The sequence below is a fragment of the Chelonia mydas genome, chromosome 2, assembly GCF_015237465.2.
Source record: "Chelonia mydas isolate rCheMyd1 chromosome 2, rCheMyd1.pri.v2, whole genome shotgun sequence".
Taxonomy (NCBI): Eukaryota; Metazoa; Chordata; order Testudines; family Cheloniidae; genus Chelonia; species Chelonia mydas.
The window spans coordinates 139,558,314-139,580,730 of record NC_057850.1 but is presented as its reverse complement, the minus strand read 5'-3'; the positions used below and the strand labels follow the sequence as shown (position 1 = coordinate 139,580,730).

Here is a 22,417-nt window from a genome sequence, read left to right as displayed (position 1 = left end):
TAAGGCTGCAACACTTCTAGGATGCAATCTTCAGTCCTGGCTGAGCCCAGCTTATGATAAGGGAGTTGGAGGGTTACACTATGTAGTTGAATAAAGCAGCACATTCCTAGCATGCAGTACTGTGAATAGAGAGTGCACCGAGTGATGCCTTTACAAAAGCCCCCATTTTCCCTGGGCCAATTATCACTGGGAACAATGAGAGGTGATGGCCATTTTGAAAGTGGGCATCAGCATATAATCTCAGTCCCACTGAGAACAATGGGAAATGGCAGCCATTTTGAAAAAGGGCAATTCTGAATGAGTCTCTCTGAAGGAACTATTTGGTACCAGCCTGTACGGACAGATACACTTTCAGCTAGGAAAAACAACAGCAAAAATGGACATTAAATCCCAGCTATTTCTTTCAAAAGCTATTGCTCCAAATCTACTTAACAGGGAGGACAGAAGGAAGGAGGCAACATTGTGTGTGTCCATGTGGAGGGGGGAAATGTAGAGGAGGCAGGAGGGAGAAGGCAAGTGATGAATGGTGTGTGTGTTTATGTATGTTGTGTATACTGGGAAATGTGAGTGTGTGTGCAAAAGAGAGTGGGAAATGGTATATGTCTGTGTGCAAGCAGGGGCATGTAAGGAGAGGTAAAATGGAGAGAAACTATGTGTGCTTGCAACCATAATATAATAAAAAGAAAAGGAGTACTTGTGGCACCTTAGAGACTAACCAATTTATTTGAGCATAAGCTTTTGTGAGCTACAGTGAAAGCTTATGCTCAAATAAATTGGTTAGTCTCTAAGGTGCCACAAGTACTCCTTTTCTTTTTGCGAATACAGACTAACACGGCTGTTACTCTGAAACCTGTCATAATATAATAAAAATTTAATATCCTTGATTGGGGAGGGGAAATTACAAAGAAGCCCACTATAGTAATATTTAACTTCAGGAAGGGGAACTACACAAAAATGAGGACAGTAATGAAATGGAAATTAAAAGGAACAGTCGCAAAAATGAAATGCTTGCAACCTGCATGGAAATTTTAAATAACATTATAATAGAGGCTCAAATTAAATGTATATCTCAAATTTAAACAAAAAATTTTTTACGAGGACCAAAAATATGCCACTATGGCTAAACAACAGAGTAAAGTAGGTGCTTGGAGGCAAAAAGACATCCTGTAAAAATTGGATGTCAAATTCTAATGAAGAAAATAGAGAGAAGCATCATCTCTGGCAAATAAAGTGCAAAAGTTCAATTAGGCAGGCTAAAAAAGAATTTGAAGAGCAACTAAGCAAAAGATTCAAAAATTAGCCAAAACATTTTTTTAAGTACATCAGACTCAGGAAGCCTGCCAAACAATCAGTGAGGCCACTGAATTATTGAGGTGCTAAAGGAGCACTCAAGAAAGACAAGGTCATTGTGGAGAGCCTAAATGAATTACTTTCACTGGTCTGCACTGCAGATGATGTGAGTGAGATTTCCCAACCTGACCCATTCTTTTTAGGTGACAAATCCAAGGAACTGTCCCAGCTTGAGGTGTCAGTCGAGGAGAGTTTTGATCAAATAGATAAATTAAACTGTAATAAATCACCAGGACCAGATGGTATTCACCCAAGAATTCTGAAGGAACTCAGGTATGAAATTGCAGAATTACTAACTGTGCTATAAAAACAACAAGGAGTCCAGTGGCACCTTAAAGATTAACAGATTTATTTGGGCATAAGCTTTCATGGGTAAAAACCCACTTCTTCGGATGCATGGAGTGAAAATTACAGATACAGGCATAAATATATATACTAAACGTGAAGAGAAGAGAGTTACCTTTCAAGTGGAGAACCAGTGTTGACAAGGCCAATTGAGTCAGGGTGGATGTGGTCCACTCCCAATAACTGACACCCTCAGAGGACCCACTCACATCAGCCAGACCATTAGGGGCTCGTTCACCTGCACATCTACTAATGTAATATATACCATCATGTGCCAGCAATGCTCCTCTGCCATGTACATTGGCCAAATCGGACAGTCCCTACGTAAAAGAATAAATGGACACAAATCAGACATCAGGAATGGCAACATACAAAAGCCAGTAGGAGAACACTTCAATCTCCCTGGACATTCAATAACAGATTTAAAAGTAGCCATCCTTCAACAACAAAAACCTTCAAAAACAGACTTCAAAAAGAAACTGCAGAGCTATAATTCATTTGCAAACTTAACACCATTAATTTGGGGTTGAATAGGGACTGGGAGTGGCTGGCTCACTACAAAAGCAATTTTCTCTCTCTTGGTTTTGACACCTCCTCATAAATTATTGGGAGTGGACCACATCCACCCTGACTGAATTGGCCTTGTCAACACTGGTTCTCAACTTGTAAGGTAACTCCCTTCTCTTCATGCGCCAGTATATATATATTTATGCCTGTATCTGTAATTTTCACTCCATGCATCTGAAGAAGTGGGTTTTTTACCCGTGAAACCTTATGCCCGAATAAATCTGTTAGTCTTTAAGGTGCCACCAGACTCCTCGTTGTTTTTGTGGATATAGGCTGACACAGCCACCCCTCTGATAACTGTGCTATGTGACCTAACACTTAAATCAGCCTCTGTACCAGATGACTGGAGGATAGCTAACGTGAAGCCAATTTTTAAAAAAAGTTTGCAGAGGGGATCCTGGCAATTACAGGACAGTAAACATAGCTTCAGTACCAGGCAAATTGGTTGAAACTGTAATAAAGAACATAATTATCCAACACATAGATGAACATGATTTGTTAGGGAAGAGCCAACAGGACTTTTGAAAAGAGAAATCATGCCTCACCAACCTATTACAATTTTTGAGGGGGTCAACAAATGTGGACAAGGATGATCCAGTGGATATAGTGTACTTGGACTTTCTGAAAGCCTTTGTGAAGATCCCTCACCAAAGGCTCTTAAGTAAACTAAGCCGATGTGAGATAAGAGGGAAGGTCCTCTCATGATCAGTAACTGATTAAAAGATAGGAAACAAAGGGTAGGAAGGCAGGATAGCAGGCTAAATGGACCATTGATCTGATCCAATATGCCAGTCAGTTTTCAGAATGAAAAGAGGTAAATAGTGGTGCCCCCTAGGGATCTGTACCGGGAGCAGTGCTGTTCAGCATATTCATAAATGATCTGGGAAAAGGTAAAGAGTGAGGTGGCAAAGTTTGTAGATGATACAAAATTACTCAAGATAATTAAGTCCAGAACAGACTGTGAAGAGTTACAAAGGCATCTCACAAAACTGGGTGACTAGGCAACAAAATGGCAGATGAAATTCAGAGTTGCTAAATGCAAAGTAATGCACATTGGAAAATATAATACCAACGATACGTACAAAATGATGGGATCTAAATTAGCTGTTACCACTCAAGAAAGAGATCTTGGAGCCATTGAAGAAAGTTCTCTGAAAACATCCACTCAATGTGCAGTGGCAGTCAAAAAAGCTAACAGAATATTAGGAACCATTAGAAAAGGGATAGATAAGAAGACAGAAAATATCATAATACCGATTTATAAATCCATGGTACACCCACACCTTGAAAACTATGTGCAGTTCTGGTCACACCATCTCAAAAAAACATATATTAGAATTGAAAAAGGTACAGATAATTCAGCAAAAATGATTAAGGATATGGAATATCTTCCGTATGAGGAGAGATTAAAAAGATTGGGATTGTTGATCTTGAAAAGAGTCAACAAAGGAGGGATAGGATAGAGGTCTATAAAATCATGAATGTTGAGGAGAAAGTGCATAAGGAAGTATTATTTACCCTTTCACATAATACAAGAACCAGGGCTAATCCAATGAAATTAATAGGCAGCAGATTTAAAACTAACATATGGAAATAGTTCTTCACACAACCCGCAGTGAGTCTTATTGCCAGGGGATGTTGTGAAGACCAAAAGTATAAATGGGTTTAAAAATGAATTGGATAAATTCATGGAGAATAGGCCTATCAATGCTATTAGCCAAGATGCTCAGGGATGCAACCCCATGCTCTGGGTGTCCCTAAGCCTCTGACTGCCAGAGGCTGTGAGTGGGAATGGATCACTTGATAGTTGCCCTGTTCTGTTCCTTCCCTTTGAAGCATCTGGCACTGACCACTGTTGGAAGGCGGGATACCAGGCTAAATGGATCATTGATCTGATCCAATATGCAAGAACAGCAGAAACCACCTGTCATGTACTGGTGAATCTGGCCATAAACATTAAACTATAAAAAATGATCATTCGTATTTTCAGATAATTAAAAATAGCAAGTGGTAATGTCCTCTTTTTAATATAAAAAGAATTCATTTTATGAATACAGAGCAGAGTTGTTTTAAGGTGGTTCTGCCCTGTAGTGAAACTATGAAGGGGGAAATGTAATATGTCTTTTAAAAATCAATTTAATCTAGCACCACAAAAACTCAGATGCCTTAATCATAATTGTATGGTTATTGCATGGTGTCATTACAGGGCAAAGATAAGATCTGAGTGCCCTAATTGTATATTTCTACATGGGGAGAGGGAAGGAGGGAACAGAGAGAGAGTAAGCAACATGAGAATGACTCTGTAACCTGGTGGTTTTGCACATTGGTCCAGGATGTGGTAGACCCAGTGTTTAGTCCCCCTACTCCAATGACTTTTTAATTATTTATCCACGGTTCAACAACTTCACAAAACCCAGTAGATAGAGCACTCACCTCAGAGGTGGCAGATCCCTGTTCAAATCGCTTCTCCCCCACAGCTGAAGGTGGGTTTGAACTGGGAGTCTCCAACATCCCAGGTAAGTATCCTAACCATTGCACTAAAAGTTATGAGGGAGCTCCTCTTTGACTGTTATGTACCTACTGAGTACAGTGGGATTTTTGTGAATCTCAGTGGATCCTAAAACTAGGACATAGGCACCTAACTCCTTTTGTGTATCAGACCTTAGTGCTTGTTTTTGTGTGAAACTTAATGTTTCTAGCTCCAGGATAGTGGTGGGTGAGCCTCAAGAAATGCTTGACAGCCTCCTACTTGGCTGATTCTTGGCTGTGAGCATTTCATACTACTAAAGAAAATGGTCTATTGAAAGACCTTAACAATAACATAATTATTAGTAGCAAAGACTGTCATTTAGCAGTAGTAAAGCATGCCAGCACCTAATTAATGCTCAACATTGCACATAGAAAATGAACTGAATTCCTTTTTCAGTATATCATGAAACAGGCAAACACATTATTCATCAGAGTTCTAAGTTTTTTTTAAAAAATGAAAAAAAACAAAACGGGTCATCTCTGGGGATTTTGCGACCGTAATTATGAGGGCTTTTTGAAAGGAGAAGGTCCATTAAATATAAACTTCAAACAGGAACAAAACACATTAACTACAAAAATTTATTTTGCTGCTGCTTGTGATTATTTCCTGATACCTCATTTGAATAAGTTCACTGTCTCGCCTGTTCTTTTTTTACCCCCTTAGATATTGGCAAATGCTATCATTTTTATCTGTGGAAACCTGGCAGGAGCATACCACAAGCACCTCATGGAACTTGCTCTGCAGCAGACGTATCAGGACACCTGCAACTGCATCAAGTCCCGCATCAAGTTGGAATTTGAGAAGCGGCAGCAGGTAAAGTTACTCTCATACCTTGGTCCATTCTGTTGCTTTTCCAAAAACCCCAGTTTATCAGAGCATAATCCACTTTGTGAGTACAAAAAGCTTATTGATTAAGTCACTGGAAGCTTTGCTTTAAACTCCATGCAAAATCTGTTTAATGATTGTCATATTTTTAATCTGAATATAAAATGACTTATTGTTGTTTCTGTTATCATCTAAGCGTTTTCTCTTGAGTTACTTTATGAAAAATATTTTGTGGCAATGGAAGGTGAAGGCACTACATAGAACCTGTATTCAGGATTATCAGTTGTTTTCTTCTGATTGGATCAGCCATGTGATGTTGATCTTTGCCTTTGGGAAATATCCGTTCTCCCTGTCCAACAGAACTGCTCTAAAATCTTGCTGTATTGTCCTAAAAATTTATTTCAAGCTACAGTACAGATTAGTCAGGTGACATAGTTCTAAGGTTCAAGTAGGATAACAAAGAGCTGGGGGAATTTCATTATGAGAGCATCTGTCACTTATTGTAATAGCTAAATATAAGGCTGACTCTTTCTTTCTTTCTTTCTTTCTTTCTTTCTTTCTTCCTTTCTTTCTTTCTTTCTTTCAATTTCCATAGTGCCTGTCATCCTGACAGTTACAAAATTTTAAAGCACAAAATATCTCATCAGATGCTAAACAAGAAAACTGCATCTTACCCTAAAAGTCATTAGATTCAGACTGTTATGAACTGATATGGTGATAGGTCTCAGTCGTCTGCCCTGGTTTTGTAGAGAACACATCTCGGTTGCGATTAGTCTTGTCGGCTGCCTCGATCTTTTGAATATCTGCCAGGGAGCGCAGCAGATACTCACTGTGACCCTCCACATAGCCCTTCTCTCTCTAGTGGCAAGGATTACAGCCTACTGAGCCATTTTCATCATAAGCCAGCAAGGGAGGTGAGGAGAAGCCACCCTCCCTTGCAGAGTCTCTGTTGTCTCCCTGTCTCAGTGATTAATCGGGGAGGGGAGGGGGGAGCCCGGGCCCGCCCTCTACTCCAGGCTCCAGCCCAGGGATCCTAATAGTAGCTGCTATGGTAGCTGTCTTTTTGGAAATAGGACGTGTACAATTCCCTGGGTCACTTCCCCACAGCAGCCCCCTCTCAATATCTCCTTCACCTTTACCTCAGGGCGTCCTTCCTTGCACTTGATATGGTTTGTACTGCTTAGTTCCTCCAACAGCACGGCTTCCTCCTACAGCTCCTCATGCATGCACCCAACTGACTAACTGGGAGGCTTTTAACTAGTTTCAGCCAGCCCCTAATTGGCTTCAGGTGTCCCAATCAACCTAGCTATCTTCCCTGCCTTCTGGAAAGATCTTAATTGGCCCCAGGTGTCTTAATTGACCTGGAGCAGCTGCCATTTATTTATCCTGGTAACAGGGAATTGTTTAGCCTGGGACTAATATATCTGTCTCCCACTACTTTTCTATAGCCATCTGGCTTTGCCCTGTCACAGTGTGTTTCTGGTGATTCCATTTCCCTCTGCCACTGTTCTCCCACGAAAAGTTCCTGTCATAGCATTATCCTCCATAATGGCAACTATGGCATCATCTGTCTTCCCAATTTGATGTTTGATAGGTTTTATCGCCTCCACTCAGCTTTCCCATCATGTGGCACTCAATGGTTTCAGTTTCAGAGAGGATGTTCCCAGATGTTGCTTCAGAATTTGTCATGGATGAGTTGATGCAGAGAAAAATACACAGATGCTTTGAATTACATTAAAAAATTCAGCAGCCTCACTAGAAGCTGATGCTTCATCACTGACCACCAAGTTCAATGAATGAGAACCGCATGAGATAAAAAAAGCTCGAGGGTTTAACTCTCGAATCCATGTCTGCACTCCTCTGTTCTTTCCTCTCATGTTGGCACCATTATCATAGCCTTGACCTCTCATGTCAGCTATTGCAATTCCCGTATCTTCCAGCTTTTTAAGAAGCACATTTGTCATACCAGCTCCTGTAGTATCATCAATGTCACTAAATTCTAGAAAATGCTCTTTGACAGTCACCATTGCAGGGACATTTTCACTAGGTTCTGTTGTTGTTACAAAATGCACCATTAAAGTCATTTGTTCCGTATGGCTGATGTCAGGTGTGCAGTCCAGAATAACAGAGTAATGTCTTGCTGACTTCAGATCTGCCACATCTTCTGTTTGACTTTTGTTGCCAGTAACTGTATGATCTCATTTTGAATTGTTTTTCCAAGGTAGTGGTTTGTGTACATTTCTTGGGTGGTGACTCTTCTTAGATGCTCCTGGAGTACAGCATCGAACTCAGTCATCAGCTCCACAATTTTAAGGAAGTTTCCATTGTTTGGCACATGCAGCTGATCTGAAGTGTCACGCAGTGCTAGGTTTTGGGTAACAAGCATTCTCACAGTGGCAATGAGCCTTTTCAGAACATTTTGCCAATAAAGAGACTCTGATGCAATCTTCTCTTGATGCTGATCATCTATGGTGGCCTTTAACCTTAGTCTCATCTCAAGCTCTTTCCACCTATGAAATGCTCTGTGTTGATTTCCTGCCTTCTCATGGCATGCCAGTTTTCTAGCCAGATTTTTCCAGTCCTTTGTTCCTGTAGAATCCAATGTGTCTGGAACATTAGACTGGAAGAGTTTGCAACAAAAACAGTATGCAGCATTCTGGGTTTTTGAGTACATAAGCCATGGCCTTTCCACTTTGTCACCATTGGGGATTTCATGCCAGTAATGTGTTAGATGAAAATTTCTATTTTCATTGTCTTTGGGGAACATGAAGTTTTTCACTTGCTGTGGCCCATGCAGCACAAGGAAGTCCCACAAGCTACCGCTTAAGTGGGTCCACAGTCCTGGATCATTTAGACTTAAGGAACTAAACTCAGCAGCAGCTGTTTCTTGCACCTCCACCACACTCTTCTCTGATCTACACTTTTCTTCAGGAATGTGCATGGTTACATCCATTTGAGATGGAGATATGGATGCTGCATAGCTGCCAGGTCACCTGCACTCTGACTAACTGGAAGATCAGGCATCTCCTCACCACTCACGTCCTCACTGGGGCCGGAAGGCTCACCGTGAACATTTGTGTCTATGTATCTCAGGAGAGCTCCTTCCTGCTTAGATAGAAAAGCTTCCTTTGCTTTCTTTCTTTTTCTTCTTTCACTCATGACTGCTGTTCTGTGCCAGCTATAGTGACTCTCAACAATCAGTTGAAGGGACAAATAAGCAGGCTGGTAGCAGGGCCTGAGTGAGGGAAGATATCAGTGTCTTAAGGGCCTAACTGGCTCCTACTACTTCAGTTGACTGCCTGTTCTCCTCAAGTGGGTTCAGGGAAGCAGCAGGAAACAGGAAGCTCCCGGAGAAGCTGGTGTTAATCAGTCCAAGCTTCTGGGGGTGCTAGAGAGATACATAAGAGGCTCCTCCTCCACTCTCTCCCTGCAGTTCTTGCTGCTTTCTGTTATTCCCTCTCACCTTTTCTCCTGCCTGCCTGTTATGTCTCTTGTGCTCTCCTTCCTCCAGCATAGCACTCCAGCATCTCTGTGCGTCTAGAGCAGAGAGAATATATATGCACCAGCAGCAGACACAATTTTCTACACTTTGGTCCTAGTAGTTTCCTCCCACAGTCTGGCACCTGAGGCGGCCGCCTCAGTTCTCCTCATGGTAAGGCCAGCCCTGCCAGACTGTCACTGAATTATCCTTGTTTTGGGCCATGCTGTGGGAGCAAAGCAACCGTAGCCAAACACACAGGAGGATCACTCCTAGGCAGAGGAATCCTCCAGTGGTATAGAGCTAGTGTAGTGACTCCTATGATGAGCCCCCTCCCTGCACTCTGTGGTTGGGGAAAGTGGATATGGGTCTTCCCTGTGCTCTGGAAGTTCCCAGCTGCCATCATGGCTCCTTGGGGCCATTGCCAACCAGCATAATTTATAATAGGAATTAGGGTGCTCTTATTTATGTTTGAGGAACCAAACCTTTCACCCTCCTGAGCTGTGCTGCGTGCTCCTTGACCAAAGTTGAGTATCAAGGACCAGTGTCCTTGATGTCCTTAAGGAATCAATTTTGAAGCACTTGAAGGAGAGGAAAGTGATCATGAACAGTCAGCATGGATTCACCAAGGGCAAGTCATGCCTGACCAACCTGATTGCCTTCTATGAGGAGATAACTGGCTCTGTGGATGAGGGGAAAGCAGTGGACGTGCTATTCCTTGACTTTAGCAAAGCTTTTGATATGGTCTCCCACAGTATTCTTTCCAGCAAATTAAAGAGGTATGGGCTGGATGAATGGACTATAAGGTGGATAGAAATCTGGCTAGATCATCGGGTTCAATGGGTAGTGATCAACGGCTCGATGTCTACTTGGCACCCAGTATCAACTGGAGTGCCCCAAGGGTCGGTCCTGGCGCCAGTTTTGTTCAATATCTTTATTAATGATCTGGAGGATGGCTTGAATTGCACCCTCAGCAAGTTTTTAGATGACACTAAACTGGGAGGAGTAGTAGATATGCTGGAGGGTAGGGACAGGATACAGAGGGACCTAGACAAATTAGAGGATTGAGCCAAAATAAATCTGATGAGATTCAACAAGGACAAGTGCAAAGTCCTGCACTTAGGATGGAAGAATCCCATGCACTGCTACAGACTAGGGACCAAGTGGCTAGGCAGCAGTTCTTCAGAAAAGGACCCAGGGGTTACAGTGGACGAGAAGCTGGATATGAGTCAACAGTGTGCCCTTGTTGCCAAGAAGGCCAATGGCATTTTGGGATGTATAAGTAGGGGCATTGCCAGCAGATCGAGGGATGTGATCGTTCCCCTCTATTCGGCATTGGTGAGGCCTCATTTGGAGTACGGTGTCCAGTTTTGGGCCCCACACTACCAGAAGGATGTGGAAAAATTGGAAAACGTCCAGCGGAGGGCAACAAAAATGATTAGGGGACTGGAACACATGAGTTATGAGGAGAGGCTGAGGGAACTGAGATTGTTTAGTCTGCAGAAGAGAAGAATGAGGGGGGATTTGATAGCTGCTTTAAGCTACTTTCAACTGCTTTCAACTGCCTTCAACTGAAACAACTGCTTTCAACTGAAAGGGGGTTCCAAAGAGGATGGATCTAGACTGTTCTCAGTGGTAGCAGATGACAAGGAGTAATGGTCTCAAGTTGCAGTGGGGGAGGTTTAGGTTGGATATTAGGAAAAACTTTTTCACTAGGAGGGTGGTGAAGCACTGGAATGGGTTACCTAGGGAGGTGGTGGAATCTCCTTCCTTTGATGTTTTTAAGGTCAGGGTTGACAAAACCCTGGCTAGGATTATTTAGTTGGGGATTGGTCCTGCTTTGAGCAGGGGGTTGGACTAGATGACCTCCTGAGGTCCCTGCCAACCCTATGATTCTATGATTCTGTGTGTTACTTTCATTTTTGTTTTCTCATCTAAAGACTGTATAGTTAGTGGGTTGATACGTCTAATTAGTATCAGAATCAGGGAAGAGAGTTTGGGAGTGCAAAGTCTATAGATACAAAGGGTTAGAATAGTGCACAAAAGGGGTAGAAAGGTGTTTTAAGAAGTCATTGACGTAGGACAAGATCTCGTTTTAGCCTGAGGTTTCCTTCAGTGGGCATTGTCTGCTCAAGTATATCAATATCTCTGAGAAGGTACCACTAAGCAATTTCAGGTTTCCCAAAACTTCCACGAAGGTATCAGGCAAATGTGGTTGGGGTTGTGAGGGTGGAAAGGAAGCAACTGTGCAAATTTACAACTCTTTGTTGGGTGTTTGATCTATATTGCCTGTCAGGGTTGTGTTGACAGTAGTCCCGATATTGGGAGCCTGACAAAATGTAGAAGTGTAAATCAGTAATAACAGCACCCTTTCATTAATGTACTCTGTCAATCATTATAGACCAGTGGTGGAAAATTTATTGCCTTTGTTATAGTAAGCTAAGGCTTTATTTTAATTTTTGTCTTCAGTAGAAATAAACATGAAGTATAGCCAATTAAGAGATCTGTTATTAATGATCAACTTTGGCTCATATATAAACCTAGGAATAACTTCCTACAATTCTGGTTTTCCACATTTTTATAGGTAACTCGAGGTGGGTCAGTGGCATGGATGAAATTGAACTGGATTGGAGAACTGCTTTCAAAGATGTAGTCTTATAAACACATTATTGTTTGTATCCTCCCTATGACCACCACCACCTCTACCCCTTCCTCCCCAAGGATCTTCTCTTTTTCCCTCTCCCCCACACTTAAATTACCTGTGTCACACCTGCTAGTCTTCCACCTGAAAAGGGAAGAAGTGTAGGTCTTTGAAATCCCACCATTGCTGCTTATCATGATGATGAATGCTGTATGAATATCTAGATAGGTAAAGTGATGAATGATATGTAGCTTCAGAACAATATGCATTTTTCCCTCCTACAGTGGCTGAGCAAGCTGCGTCTGCAACATTTTTAGCTCAGGAGTAAAGGACTGATTTATTTTTGTCTTTTATTGCTACTTGTGTTGCTGAGAGGTTACAAAAGTTGCTGTGCAGTGTTCCATTTCAATTAGCAAAATTAAATTCTAGTATGGCCTAGTGTTACTGTTTTGCTGCTATAGGAATGAGACATATTAAAAAGCAGGAGAGGGTAAGTATTTAAAAATGCCCAATTAAATTTGATCAAGGTAAAACATTAGAACAAAAAGTTTGTAGCATGACAATTAAAGGGCCTCATCCTGCATTCCTTGCTCAGACAAAATTCTAATTTACTTCAGTGGGCGTTTTGCTTGAATAGAGTACAGGAACTGTGTGCTTCTAAGTGCTTTGGATATCACATCAAATTTGCATGCATAGACAATATGTAATTTATAATTGCTACTGAAAAATATGCTGAACTGCAATTCATATTATAAATCATGTGATGGTTTTTCCCTTATTTTTAAGAAAGCATACAGAGCTAAAGTGTTTGGTCTATGCTTTATCTTTTGAATTGCTTTTGAGAATGTAAATTGGTTTCTATTCCAAATAAAATAGTTGAACAGGCATTCTGCAAAATCACCCCAGAACTTCAACTGGCAAGACACACTGGGTTGTTTAGACAACGACAAATATTACCAGAACACATTAATAACCGGAGAAATGCAAGTGAATATATGTAGTCAAATACATGAGTCATAAATATTATACATGTACCTATATACCTACATAGTTTATTCAACATAGTTGAGCTTGAGTTAAATTTTGCACTCTATTTGTATATTATATATACACACATTTGTTTGGTTTGGGTTTTTGTCTCCTAGTTAGCTGGTGAGGCCTCAACTGAAGTAGTGTCCTGTTTGGGCACCACACTTTCAGAAAGATGTGGATAAATTGGAGGGTCCATAGGAGATGAACAAAAGTGATGAAAGGTTTAGAAAATTTAACATATGTGAAAAGGTTAAAAGAACTGAGAAAAGGAGACTGGGGGTAGAGGGGACCTGGTAACAGTCTTCAAATATATTTAGAGCTGCTATAAAGAGGTCAGTGATCAATTGTTCTCCATGTCCACTGGAGGTAGGACAAGTAATAATTGGTGTAATCTGCAGCAAGGGAGATTTAGGTTAGATATTAGGGGGAAAATTTCTAACGGTAAAGATAGTTAACATTGACATAGGCTTTCAAGAGAAGTTGTAGAATCCCCACGACGGGGGGGCTTTTAAGAACAGGTTGGACAAACACCTGTCAGGGATGTTCTAGGTTTACTGTCTCAGTGTAGGGGGGCTTGGTTAGATGGCCTCTTCAGGTCCCTTCCAGCCCTGCATTTCTGTGATTCTGTGATTTAATGCAGGATCAGGCTTTCCAGTAGGGTCAAGCCAAATAGTTCAATTTATGGATTGATCTTTTTTCTGTATTACCTGGGAAATTCCAGGTGTTTTTTAAAAATGGGGTGAGGACGGGAAGAGATCATCCAGATTCTTCCATGCCACACACACAATTATCCATGTACTTAACAGATGTATTGTGAGACTGTATTAAGTAATGTTTGTAAAGTGCCAAACACAAAGTATTATTCAGATGAGTCAGTGGCTGGGGTGGCAATGTTAGGGGGCTTTTTCCTTCACCCACTTACTTCCCTGGTCCTTCTCGCATGAACAGAGAGCAACTATACCCAAAATCCAAAGGTGCAAACAATTCGATGTTTATTGGGGTGAACTTCCAGCAAGCATGATTCCAGTTTCCTTCCTTAGTGTCCCCCTTCCCAGCTCTGACACAACAGAGCCTTACCTGTGTCCCTGTTCCCATTCCTGCCCTTAGCCAAACATGATTCCAATTTCCCCACCCCCATTCCCTGTTCCCATTTCCCCCCCCACACACCCCATTTCCTGATTGACTGCAGACTATACAGTAAAACTTGAGTTCCGCTTAGCTATACCATAACCAATCATTTTCCTGAAATTTAATGAACCAATCCTAACATATTGTAACATGATTATTTAACCAATTATATCCCACCACCTTAATTAGTTTACACCCAGCAAAATTAATTATACAGCAGACAGAAACAATCACAGAACCAAACAGAGATTATACAGACAAACAGTGGGGAAACGGGGACTACAGTGATAGAACAAACATAGAAATGAGGATTTCACATCCCAGCTATTGATAAGTGAGTTCTTGCCAGACAGGATACTATCAAACTAAGTTTCCTTTTACATCTTCTAGGCACTTCCCTTTCTCTGGAGGCAATAGGCATTACCAGGACAGGATTGTATTCCTAACAGCCCAATAGCACCTTCTTTCAATGTGACTAGTTTGGAATGTGAGGAGGTGACCGGTCACTTCCCAGCTTATGGCTGCCTCTGCTGCTTAGCCAAAGGCTTTAGCCTAAGAACAGGGCCTCAGACTGTCACAGTAAGAGAAGGACCTTACACCGGCAGACAGGGATTTTGATTTTTTCTTTTATACCTCTATAACTAGCCAAGTGATAAGAATACACCTAAATTCCTAGAGTATAGGCCTTTGCAGACAGGCCTGAATATCTATATTCTAACAGGCAATACACCTAAGGTATCCTGGAGACTCAGTTTTCTTCTGATTCCTCTGTATGCAATATCCCCTCTGTGGGAGCAGATCCTCCATTATCAATGTAATTGTAATAATAATATCCTCGTCTTCTTAATACCTTGTAAGATTGGATGGACTTTTAAAGTCCCTATAAATTTGAATTAAGTTGTATAAAGCTCTTCATGGTGCCCCCAATTTTGAAGTTGCTTTAGATTTACCTGAAAAAAGTCAACTATCCATTCTGAAATGTAGAGTGAGCAGAGAAAATCTAACTAACCGAAAATCCTTCGGCTCATGGGTGAAAAAAAATCTTGACTTAGACTCCTTTGCATATTGTTCACCTCCATAATCTTCTATATCTTTGATCCTCATGGGGTCCATCAGGTTTTACAGTGTGGGCTCTGGAATCCTGAACATTCTTAACAGTAAAGGGTGAAAGGGGGAGGAGAGGGGAGAGAAATGAAGCTGTGCAATGGGAATGGGTGTACTGATTATAGCCCCTTGGGCCCAGAAATTGATGGCAGCATTGATGGCATCCTTCTCAAGTATCTTATTAGCATATTTTGCTCTTTGTCAGTCATGGTTATGTTAACAGTGGATTTTAGTTTCACGGACACAGTATGTCATCTGTGGTTAAAGGTATCATTCAGAATACAGAATTCCTACCTGTTCATATGTGCTTGTTCCATCTTTGCTTTCCCTCTCATTAATAAATATAAAATGAAATGTGAAATTACCCTGACCTTCTAACATATGAAACTTTGCTGCAGCATATGCATTTCAAATACCCTTTTATAAAAATTATTTGTCTCACTGATACACCTTGCTGACAATTAGCAGGGGTAATCAATCTTTAAAGCTATGTTAGATTTTGACATTGACAAGTAGTTAGCATAATTACCCTTCTTGCTGATGCTTTGCATTATGAGACACAGAAAAAATATTTTGAGAAATTGTTACAGTATAGAGGGGAGGAAGTGCATAGAGATAGTGACATTCAGTGGGCTCTCTCAGATACCTTCTTTGAAAAGGAGACAATGTAATAATGGGCTTAGAAACAGATCTCTCAAGCTAAAACAGATTTACATGAAAGAGATTTCAAATCATTGAGTGGGATTTTAAATGTCTCATTGAAACATATCATCTGTGTAGGACGAAAAGACTTCATGGACTACCTTAAAATGAATCCAAAATGAAGGTATCTCACTCTAAATTGCTGAGATGTTGAAACTGTTAACGATGAATGGAAAAGTTTGAAAAATATTCTGGTAAACTAATACTAAAAATGAATACATAAAAGCTCACTTAATGCCTAAACCAGATAATGTATCATTTGTATTTGCATGAAAAAAAGAATTTTCCCCATGAGTTCATGTTTTTGCTTTTACACTATTGCTTCTTCTTTCCCAAAATCATCATCCTCTGATTAGGACGTGACAGTTCACTACTGAGCATTAAAACATCAAACAGGGTGTAAGCAGTAGGAGGAAATTAAATCTTAAATCCTTATTTTAATTAAATTGTAAGCAGTTAGAAATAAAGTTTAGTTTTGGTCTTTTAAATCTCTGTCTGTTGCACTCACACATGCATGTACCCAGAGCAGACATTTGGAAATCACCTCACCACTTTCCATGACACGTGGTAAAGATTACAGATGATAAATGTGTGTTAGACATCATTGCTTATGGCTCCCCATCCATATTCATTCCTTGCCCTCTCCACACTATCTTTCCTCATCACTTTACAGGGATCCTTCCTTGACAGCCTATTACAACAAGAAGTGGCCTTGTTAGGGGACGATAGAGCAGCTGCTGCAAGAATGCAGGGAAATAGGCTTCTACTCCTAACATTTCTTTATTCTGAAGAAGAAAAGGGTTATTATTCTTCCTGTCCTAGACCTCAGGAGACTGCACGAGTATATATGCTGCCTCAGATTCAGGATGATAATACTTGCAGCCATCATTTCATCTCTTGTGGCTCAGGACTGGTTTGTGGCTTGACATACAGGACAAATACTTGCGCATTGCCATCCACCTGGTCCACAGAAAGTACCTGAGATTTACAGTGGGGCCAATTCATTACCAGTACAAAATAGACTCTCCACTGCAATGAGAGTCCTTATGAAATACCTTGCATGGTGGTGGCAAACCTAAAAAAAAAAGGAATCCATGTTTTACCGTGTCTAGGCAACCATCTGATTGGGGCAGATCACATGAGGAAACACTGAAAAGCCCCAGCTGCACCCTCTCGCTCTTCATTCCACTAGACTTCCTGGTGAACAGGGAGAAATTGTTTCTTATCTCATCACAGACGATAGAGCTTGTAGGGGCCAAGATAGATTCCATGACAATGAGGCCTTACTTGCCAGAGGACAGATTCCTCCCACTTCAGTCATTACTGAACATGGATAAAATTCACCTGGTTACAACAATGCAAACATGGGCTTTGAATTGCAAGGGAACCAAAGGAGTGTTGTGGTCACTCCACCCTTTATGCTCATGCATAGGAGCATGAGGAAGCACAGGGTGCATGTGTGGCCCTTATAGACACTGTCATGCAGAAAAGAATCCACGCTTATGTGCATGAAACTCATGAGCACCTATAGTGGATCCTCACTAACTGCATCTTGAAAAAGCACAGCTTTATAGGGTAAGTCACTGTTCTTTTCTTAAGCCACATTGAGCTCTCTCCTTGGCCAGCTGGTTCAGTTGGAAATCTGAATGAGGAAGTTGTCCAGAAAACTGTTATGGTATTTGAAAGATGCAGTCATAAAGGTGATTGAGTTGATCACAGCTGGAGGGGACAGTTCAGCTAAGCCTGAGGCAAAAAAAAGTGTGACACTCTTGCAGAAAGTTTCAGTTTATTACAATTCTTGCAATGCTGTAACAGTGCTGAATATTTGTGGTCATGGGTATTGTGTTGAATTTACCTGCCTTCACCGCAGTATTGCTTGTGTGATGAGAATATTGCTAGACTTTATGGAAATGTATGAAAGACACTATAGTAACTAACACTGGTAATTCATTAAATGCCTTTTGTGCTGCTTCTACTTATACCTCAATGTCTGTTGTCATATTCAGAGACAGGTCATTTGACTTGAGAAGAAGGGACTGTTTGAACTGAAACTGCTAGTTCATGTAGAGTGGAGGCAAAAGTAACCACATTTTAATTCCACCAATGAGAATACCATTGAATACTGGTAGAGAAGTGCACCTCAATGTATGTCTAAATCAGCTGCCAGCTTCTAAAGCACCACCTCATTTGGTAGGTGAGAATATAGCGCCCAGTGAAAACTTACTGGATTTCTAGATCCAGTGAAACTACAAATATCTTTCTTTGCATCACACGTCATGAGGCAGAGTGTTATAGTACAATTGAAAGGAAACCAACCAGTGGTACCAAGCAACTGGTGGATTTCCTTGCAAAGCCAAGAAGAGATAAGGAGAAGCATGGAGAAGTTCAGCAACCCTCAGTGCGATCAGTCAGACATAGAACCAGACATTCAAAGGAATTGCACTCATCTCTTATTCTGAAGAAGATACGCAGCCACAGACTGCTGTAACTCAACACTTTCTATTGACCTACATCTTATAAAAGCTCTGCATCAATAGAGGTTGTAGGTGATATTCAAATAAGAAGTGTCATTGGCACAAAATATTAGAATATTAAAGGGGGAGCTGTCAGCAAACCCTGTATTTGTCAGCCGACCGGGACATGGTGGTCTAACCTGGTGGTCAGAGCAGGCAGCAGGCCTAATGGCTGGTGTCAGAGCCATAGTCAACAGTCAGGAGCCAAAGCCAAGGGTCAAACCGGAAGGCAGAATCCATATACTAGAGCCGTTGGTGAAGCTGGAGTCCATAGTCAGGAGCCAGAGCCAAGGATCAAATGGGAGGGCAGGAATTGAAGGTATCAGGCCGGGGCAGGGTGGACCTCAAGGCAGGGACAGGACAGAGGCTAGGCTGGGTGCAAGGCAAGAGTAGCAGGAACAAGGTAGCACATGAGCAGACACAGTGGTGGGCATGAGCGTTGAGAAGCCAGTGAGCTGTTGCTGGCTTAAGAGACAGCCTGTTGGCCTCTACAGCCAGTCAGGTGGCAGGGCTAATCAAACAGCCTGCTGCAGGCCAGCTGTAGGGTGAGGTAGCCTGGAGACTAGCTCTGCTGCAGGTCTTGGTTCCTGACAATATTTAGGTTGCCTAATACTTTCCATTATAAAATAGTTTTGTAACCTTTTTTTGACAAGCTCAATTGTTTGCAGCAGGGCTTTGATATCTGACAGGGAAAATGCTCTGGGGTTAGAGAGCTGTGTTTTGCTCATCCCATGAAATTCTTTTCAGATATGACTAAGAAACTTTTGTAAATTATCATTTTCCTGCTGTGGCTGGAATTGTCACTACTTGATTTTGGCACCATGCCAAAAAGCCTGAATATTCTAAGGCTCAGCCCCTGTGATACACACTGTTCTGGGAAACCACAGGAGCAGAGACTCTGCTCAGCCACCAGAGCAGCTCTAATGGTGGAGGGCAGGCAAGGGGAAGAAAGCTAAGCTGTTTCCTTTGACCACCTTCCTGAACCAACACATGACTCCAGCAGTCCATCCTTCTTTCTGGAGGGACCACGTGGAGCAGCACAATCACCCAGTGGAGCAGCTGCAGGTACAATTAATAATAACTTGAAAGCAGGAACTCATGAGTTCTAGAATCAGCTCTTCTACTGACTGGTGTGATTCTGTACTCTTTACAACTCTTATGATTAATAAATATCTAAAACCCCAGTGAAAGGTCACACCAGCTGGGAAGGGAGCACAGTTCTCTACTATGAAAGACCCAAACCCCATCTACTATGGCACACTGCTTCATAGCAAGAATCTGCTATATCTTTGGTGGCTATGTTGTCTGTAAAATGGGGCTACTTTTATAGGTCACCCATTTTTTCAGTGTGTTATGCACCTTTCTCTAGTGGCTTGTTCACATAGGATAATAGTCTTCTGCTGACAATTTAGGACCTGATCCTGTACTGCTGTAGACAATGGAAGTTTAGCAGTTGACTTCAATGAGAGCAGGATCAAGGGACCTAATGTAATTAATTCTGTTTCCCAAGTAGTAAAAGTCTGCACTGAAGGCTCAGGATGGGGGTTGTCACTGTTGCACAAGTTTTGTGCCTCATTATGGGGCTCACTTACCCTGCTGGTTCTGCAGCTGTGGGGTGTGGGTGTGAGTGGGGGGAGGAAATTGGCAATATCTCCCAAGATTTGTGGTTCCAAAACAAGCTGTCACTTACAGTAGATTGTGTAGACATTCTTAATATGATCCTCCATCTCCTGTCTTACATGGTTTGATGAGCAGTGAAATAGTTAATAAAGATTACATGAAAGCCTAGATTCTGGAGCACAAGAAGGCAACAAGCATGAAAGTAGTGCTAATACACAATACAATTATGTACTAAACCCTGATTTTATGTGAAAATTGCAAGTCTTCAGCTCCAACTGCTTTTGAGTTACTACAGAGCTAAATAGATACATTTTAAAATATTAACAATGAAACATTGTCAGAGCCCTACAACTGAACAAGCTAGCTAGCCCTAACGCTCTCACAAAATCATCTTTAGCCTAAAGCCAAAGATGAGCAATTTCAGACTAAATGGTGGGTGTTTTAAACATAGAATGAGGTGCTAAATAGAGCTAATGGAAGTATAATAGGGTCTTGCAAGCAGAAATGTGATTCTGTAGTCAATGTGCGTTTTGGTAAAGTTTTGTTCTTTAACAAACAAAACAAAAACCTCCTTGCTTCTTTCTGGAAGCTATTCATTCACTTGCACTTTGCATTTTGAGTAAATGGCATTTTTAAAACAATTGTCATCCTCTAATCCCCCACCCCCACTCCTCTTGTATAAGATTAAATTAATAGGTGACTCAGGCCTTTGGTAACCCCTGTATGATCCAGAAACTCGAAACCATGCCTTTTCTGTTCCAGAGCTGTGATATGGTGAATCTTGTTTTGCATACAAATCAGCTAATGGGTTAGTTCACAGAATAATTGAATTCTCAGTAGGTAACTCTGCACATGCTGGTTCAGCAAAGGAAAGTTAAAATAGGGAAACAGAAGCAAACAGAATTGCTGTACTACATTTGAGAATGCCTGTCTTTTTAGATTGAACTCCCTTAGCTATCAGTGGTCATGTAATTCAGATCAATCAAGCTCTAAAGCTTCCTCATTTGATGCACAGTTTATTCAATGGTTTGGGTTTTTTTATAGCCAGGTGTCTTGAAATACATGAATACTTGTGATTCCAAACAAAGAGAAGGAAATGAAAAAGGAAGCATTGTCCCCTTTAATAATGTCATGTCCTCTTCCTATTATTAAATAAATTACATCTTCATCAACAAAAATCCTCCCAGCCATTGCAAAATAATTCCAAACTTTTGTTAATCCCTGCTCTGTGCACAGGATGCTGTTTACAGATGCACAACACCAGAAATAATAATGATCAGTTTTATTTATAAAAGTCACTATTATTTATCACATTCAAGGTTGTATGTTTGTCAATGATCATAAAGAATTTTTGGAAATTTGTGTAGTCCATATTTGTACACAAATGCATGTTGTTACATCATTAAGCATAGATTGCCCTGATGCATTTATAGATAATTTCCCTCTAGGTAAGAATCCAGATTTAAAATTAATTCTGTAACACTGATAATATTATAATAAGGAAAAATATAATGATCCTGATCTTATTATTGAGTCAGAGATTCACTTTTTCAAATATTCAGGGTGTTGACAAAAAGTAATCTTTAGAGTTAGAGAACAGCCCTAAATTTTTTAATCTGATTTTACCTGGGAGTTAAAAGCAGGAAGGCTAATTCTACAAATTATAATTGCTTCTTTGTCACTTCCATGTTATACCAATTTATGTAAATGACATCAGATCTATTACTGGTAGAGTAGCAGACATCTATGGTGATTTAAAATGAAATTATATAATACAGAAATCAACACAAGATAAAGGATATGTTATGATTGCAAAGTACACATTTATTTACATTTCTTTAAATCATCTATGTAGACACCTCTAGATACTTTTACAAATACTTAGACTAGACAAAACAGTAGACCTCAGCACCTCTGACATTAAGGCCAATCTGATATAGGAGCCAAAATATGGATGTAAGATCCTACTTTGGGCACTTAGGTTAGAAAATTTTGGCCTAAATCTTATGACTATATAATCACATTCATCTGTATGGTGGTGACTTCAAATGTTTTACGCCAGGCTGTTTTATATAGACTATTAACACATTTGTTCCTAAGATGGGTGATCATTTCCTGTTGACTGACTTTGCAATGGGCTATGTAGGGTGTACCATTTCTATCTTTTTTGTCAACGTGAGCTATCAAGTTTCATTCTACAGTATTTGTTTAGCAGCTCTCATTTTTATATTTGGCCACATTTCCCTATGCAGTGTGTGTAGTGCAGGTGAATGTTAGAAATTGTGCTGGTAACCCTAATGTAATATGAAATTTTATAATTTATACACATCAAATGTAGTGCTGCAACAACAACAAAAATTCTCCACACAGTGAGCACAGGCTTCTGGAGTACAAAAAAGGACTTGCCCTTTGAGGAGTCCAACCACTTTAACAAGAAGACTGATGAGACACCAAGACAATCCTCTGCTCCCTGGGCATTTGGGTCCCAGCTCTTAAGAGGAAACACTGTAAGCAAGTGTATAAGCCAAAGCCTCCCCCGCAACCTTTCTGTCACCACCATCCAAAAGAACTGCTACACAAAC

The 22,417-nt window shown here is 40.8% G+C and overlaps 1 protein-coding gene across 3 annotated transcripts in view; it reads left to right on the top strand.

Moving 5' to 3' along the window:
- The window catches only part of ADCY2 (adenylate cyclase 2), a 432,450-nt gene that overhangs the window by 203,318 nt on the left and 206,715 nt on the right, over positions 1–22,417 (top strand). For all 3 annotated transcript variants that reach the window (XR_006288776.1, XM_037893358.2, XM_043540281.1), the window contains exon 4: positions 5,456–5,605. Coding sequence is in view for 2 of the 3 variants with exons in the window: in XM_037893358.2 (XP_037749286.2) it covers positions 5,456–5,605 (150 nt within the window). In the remaining variant the exon portion in view is untranslated. The remainder of the gene's footprint in view (positions 1–5,455; positions 5,606–22,417) is intronic.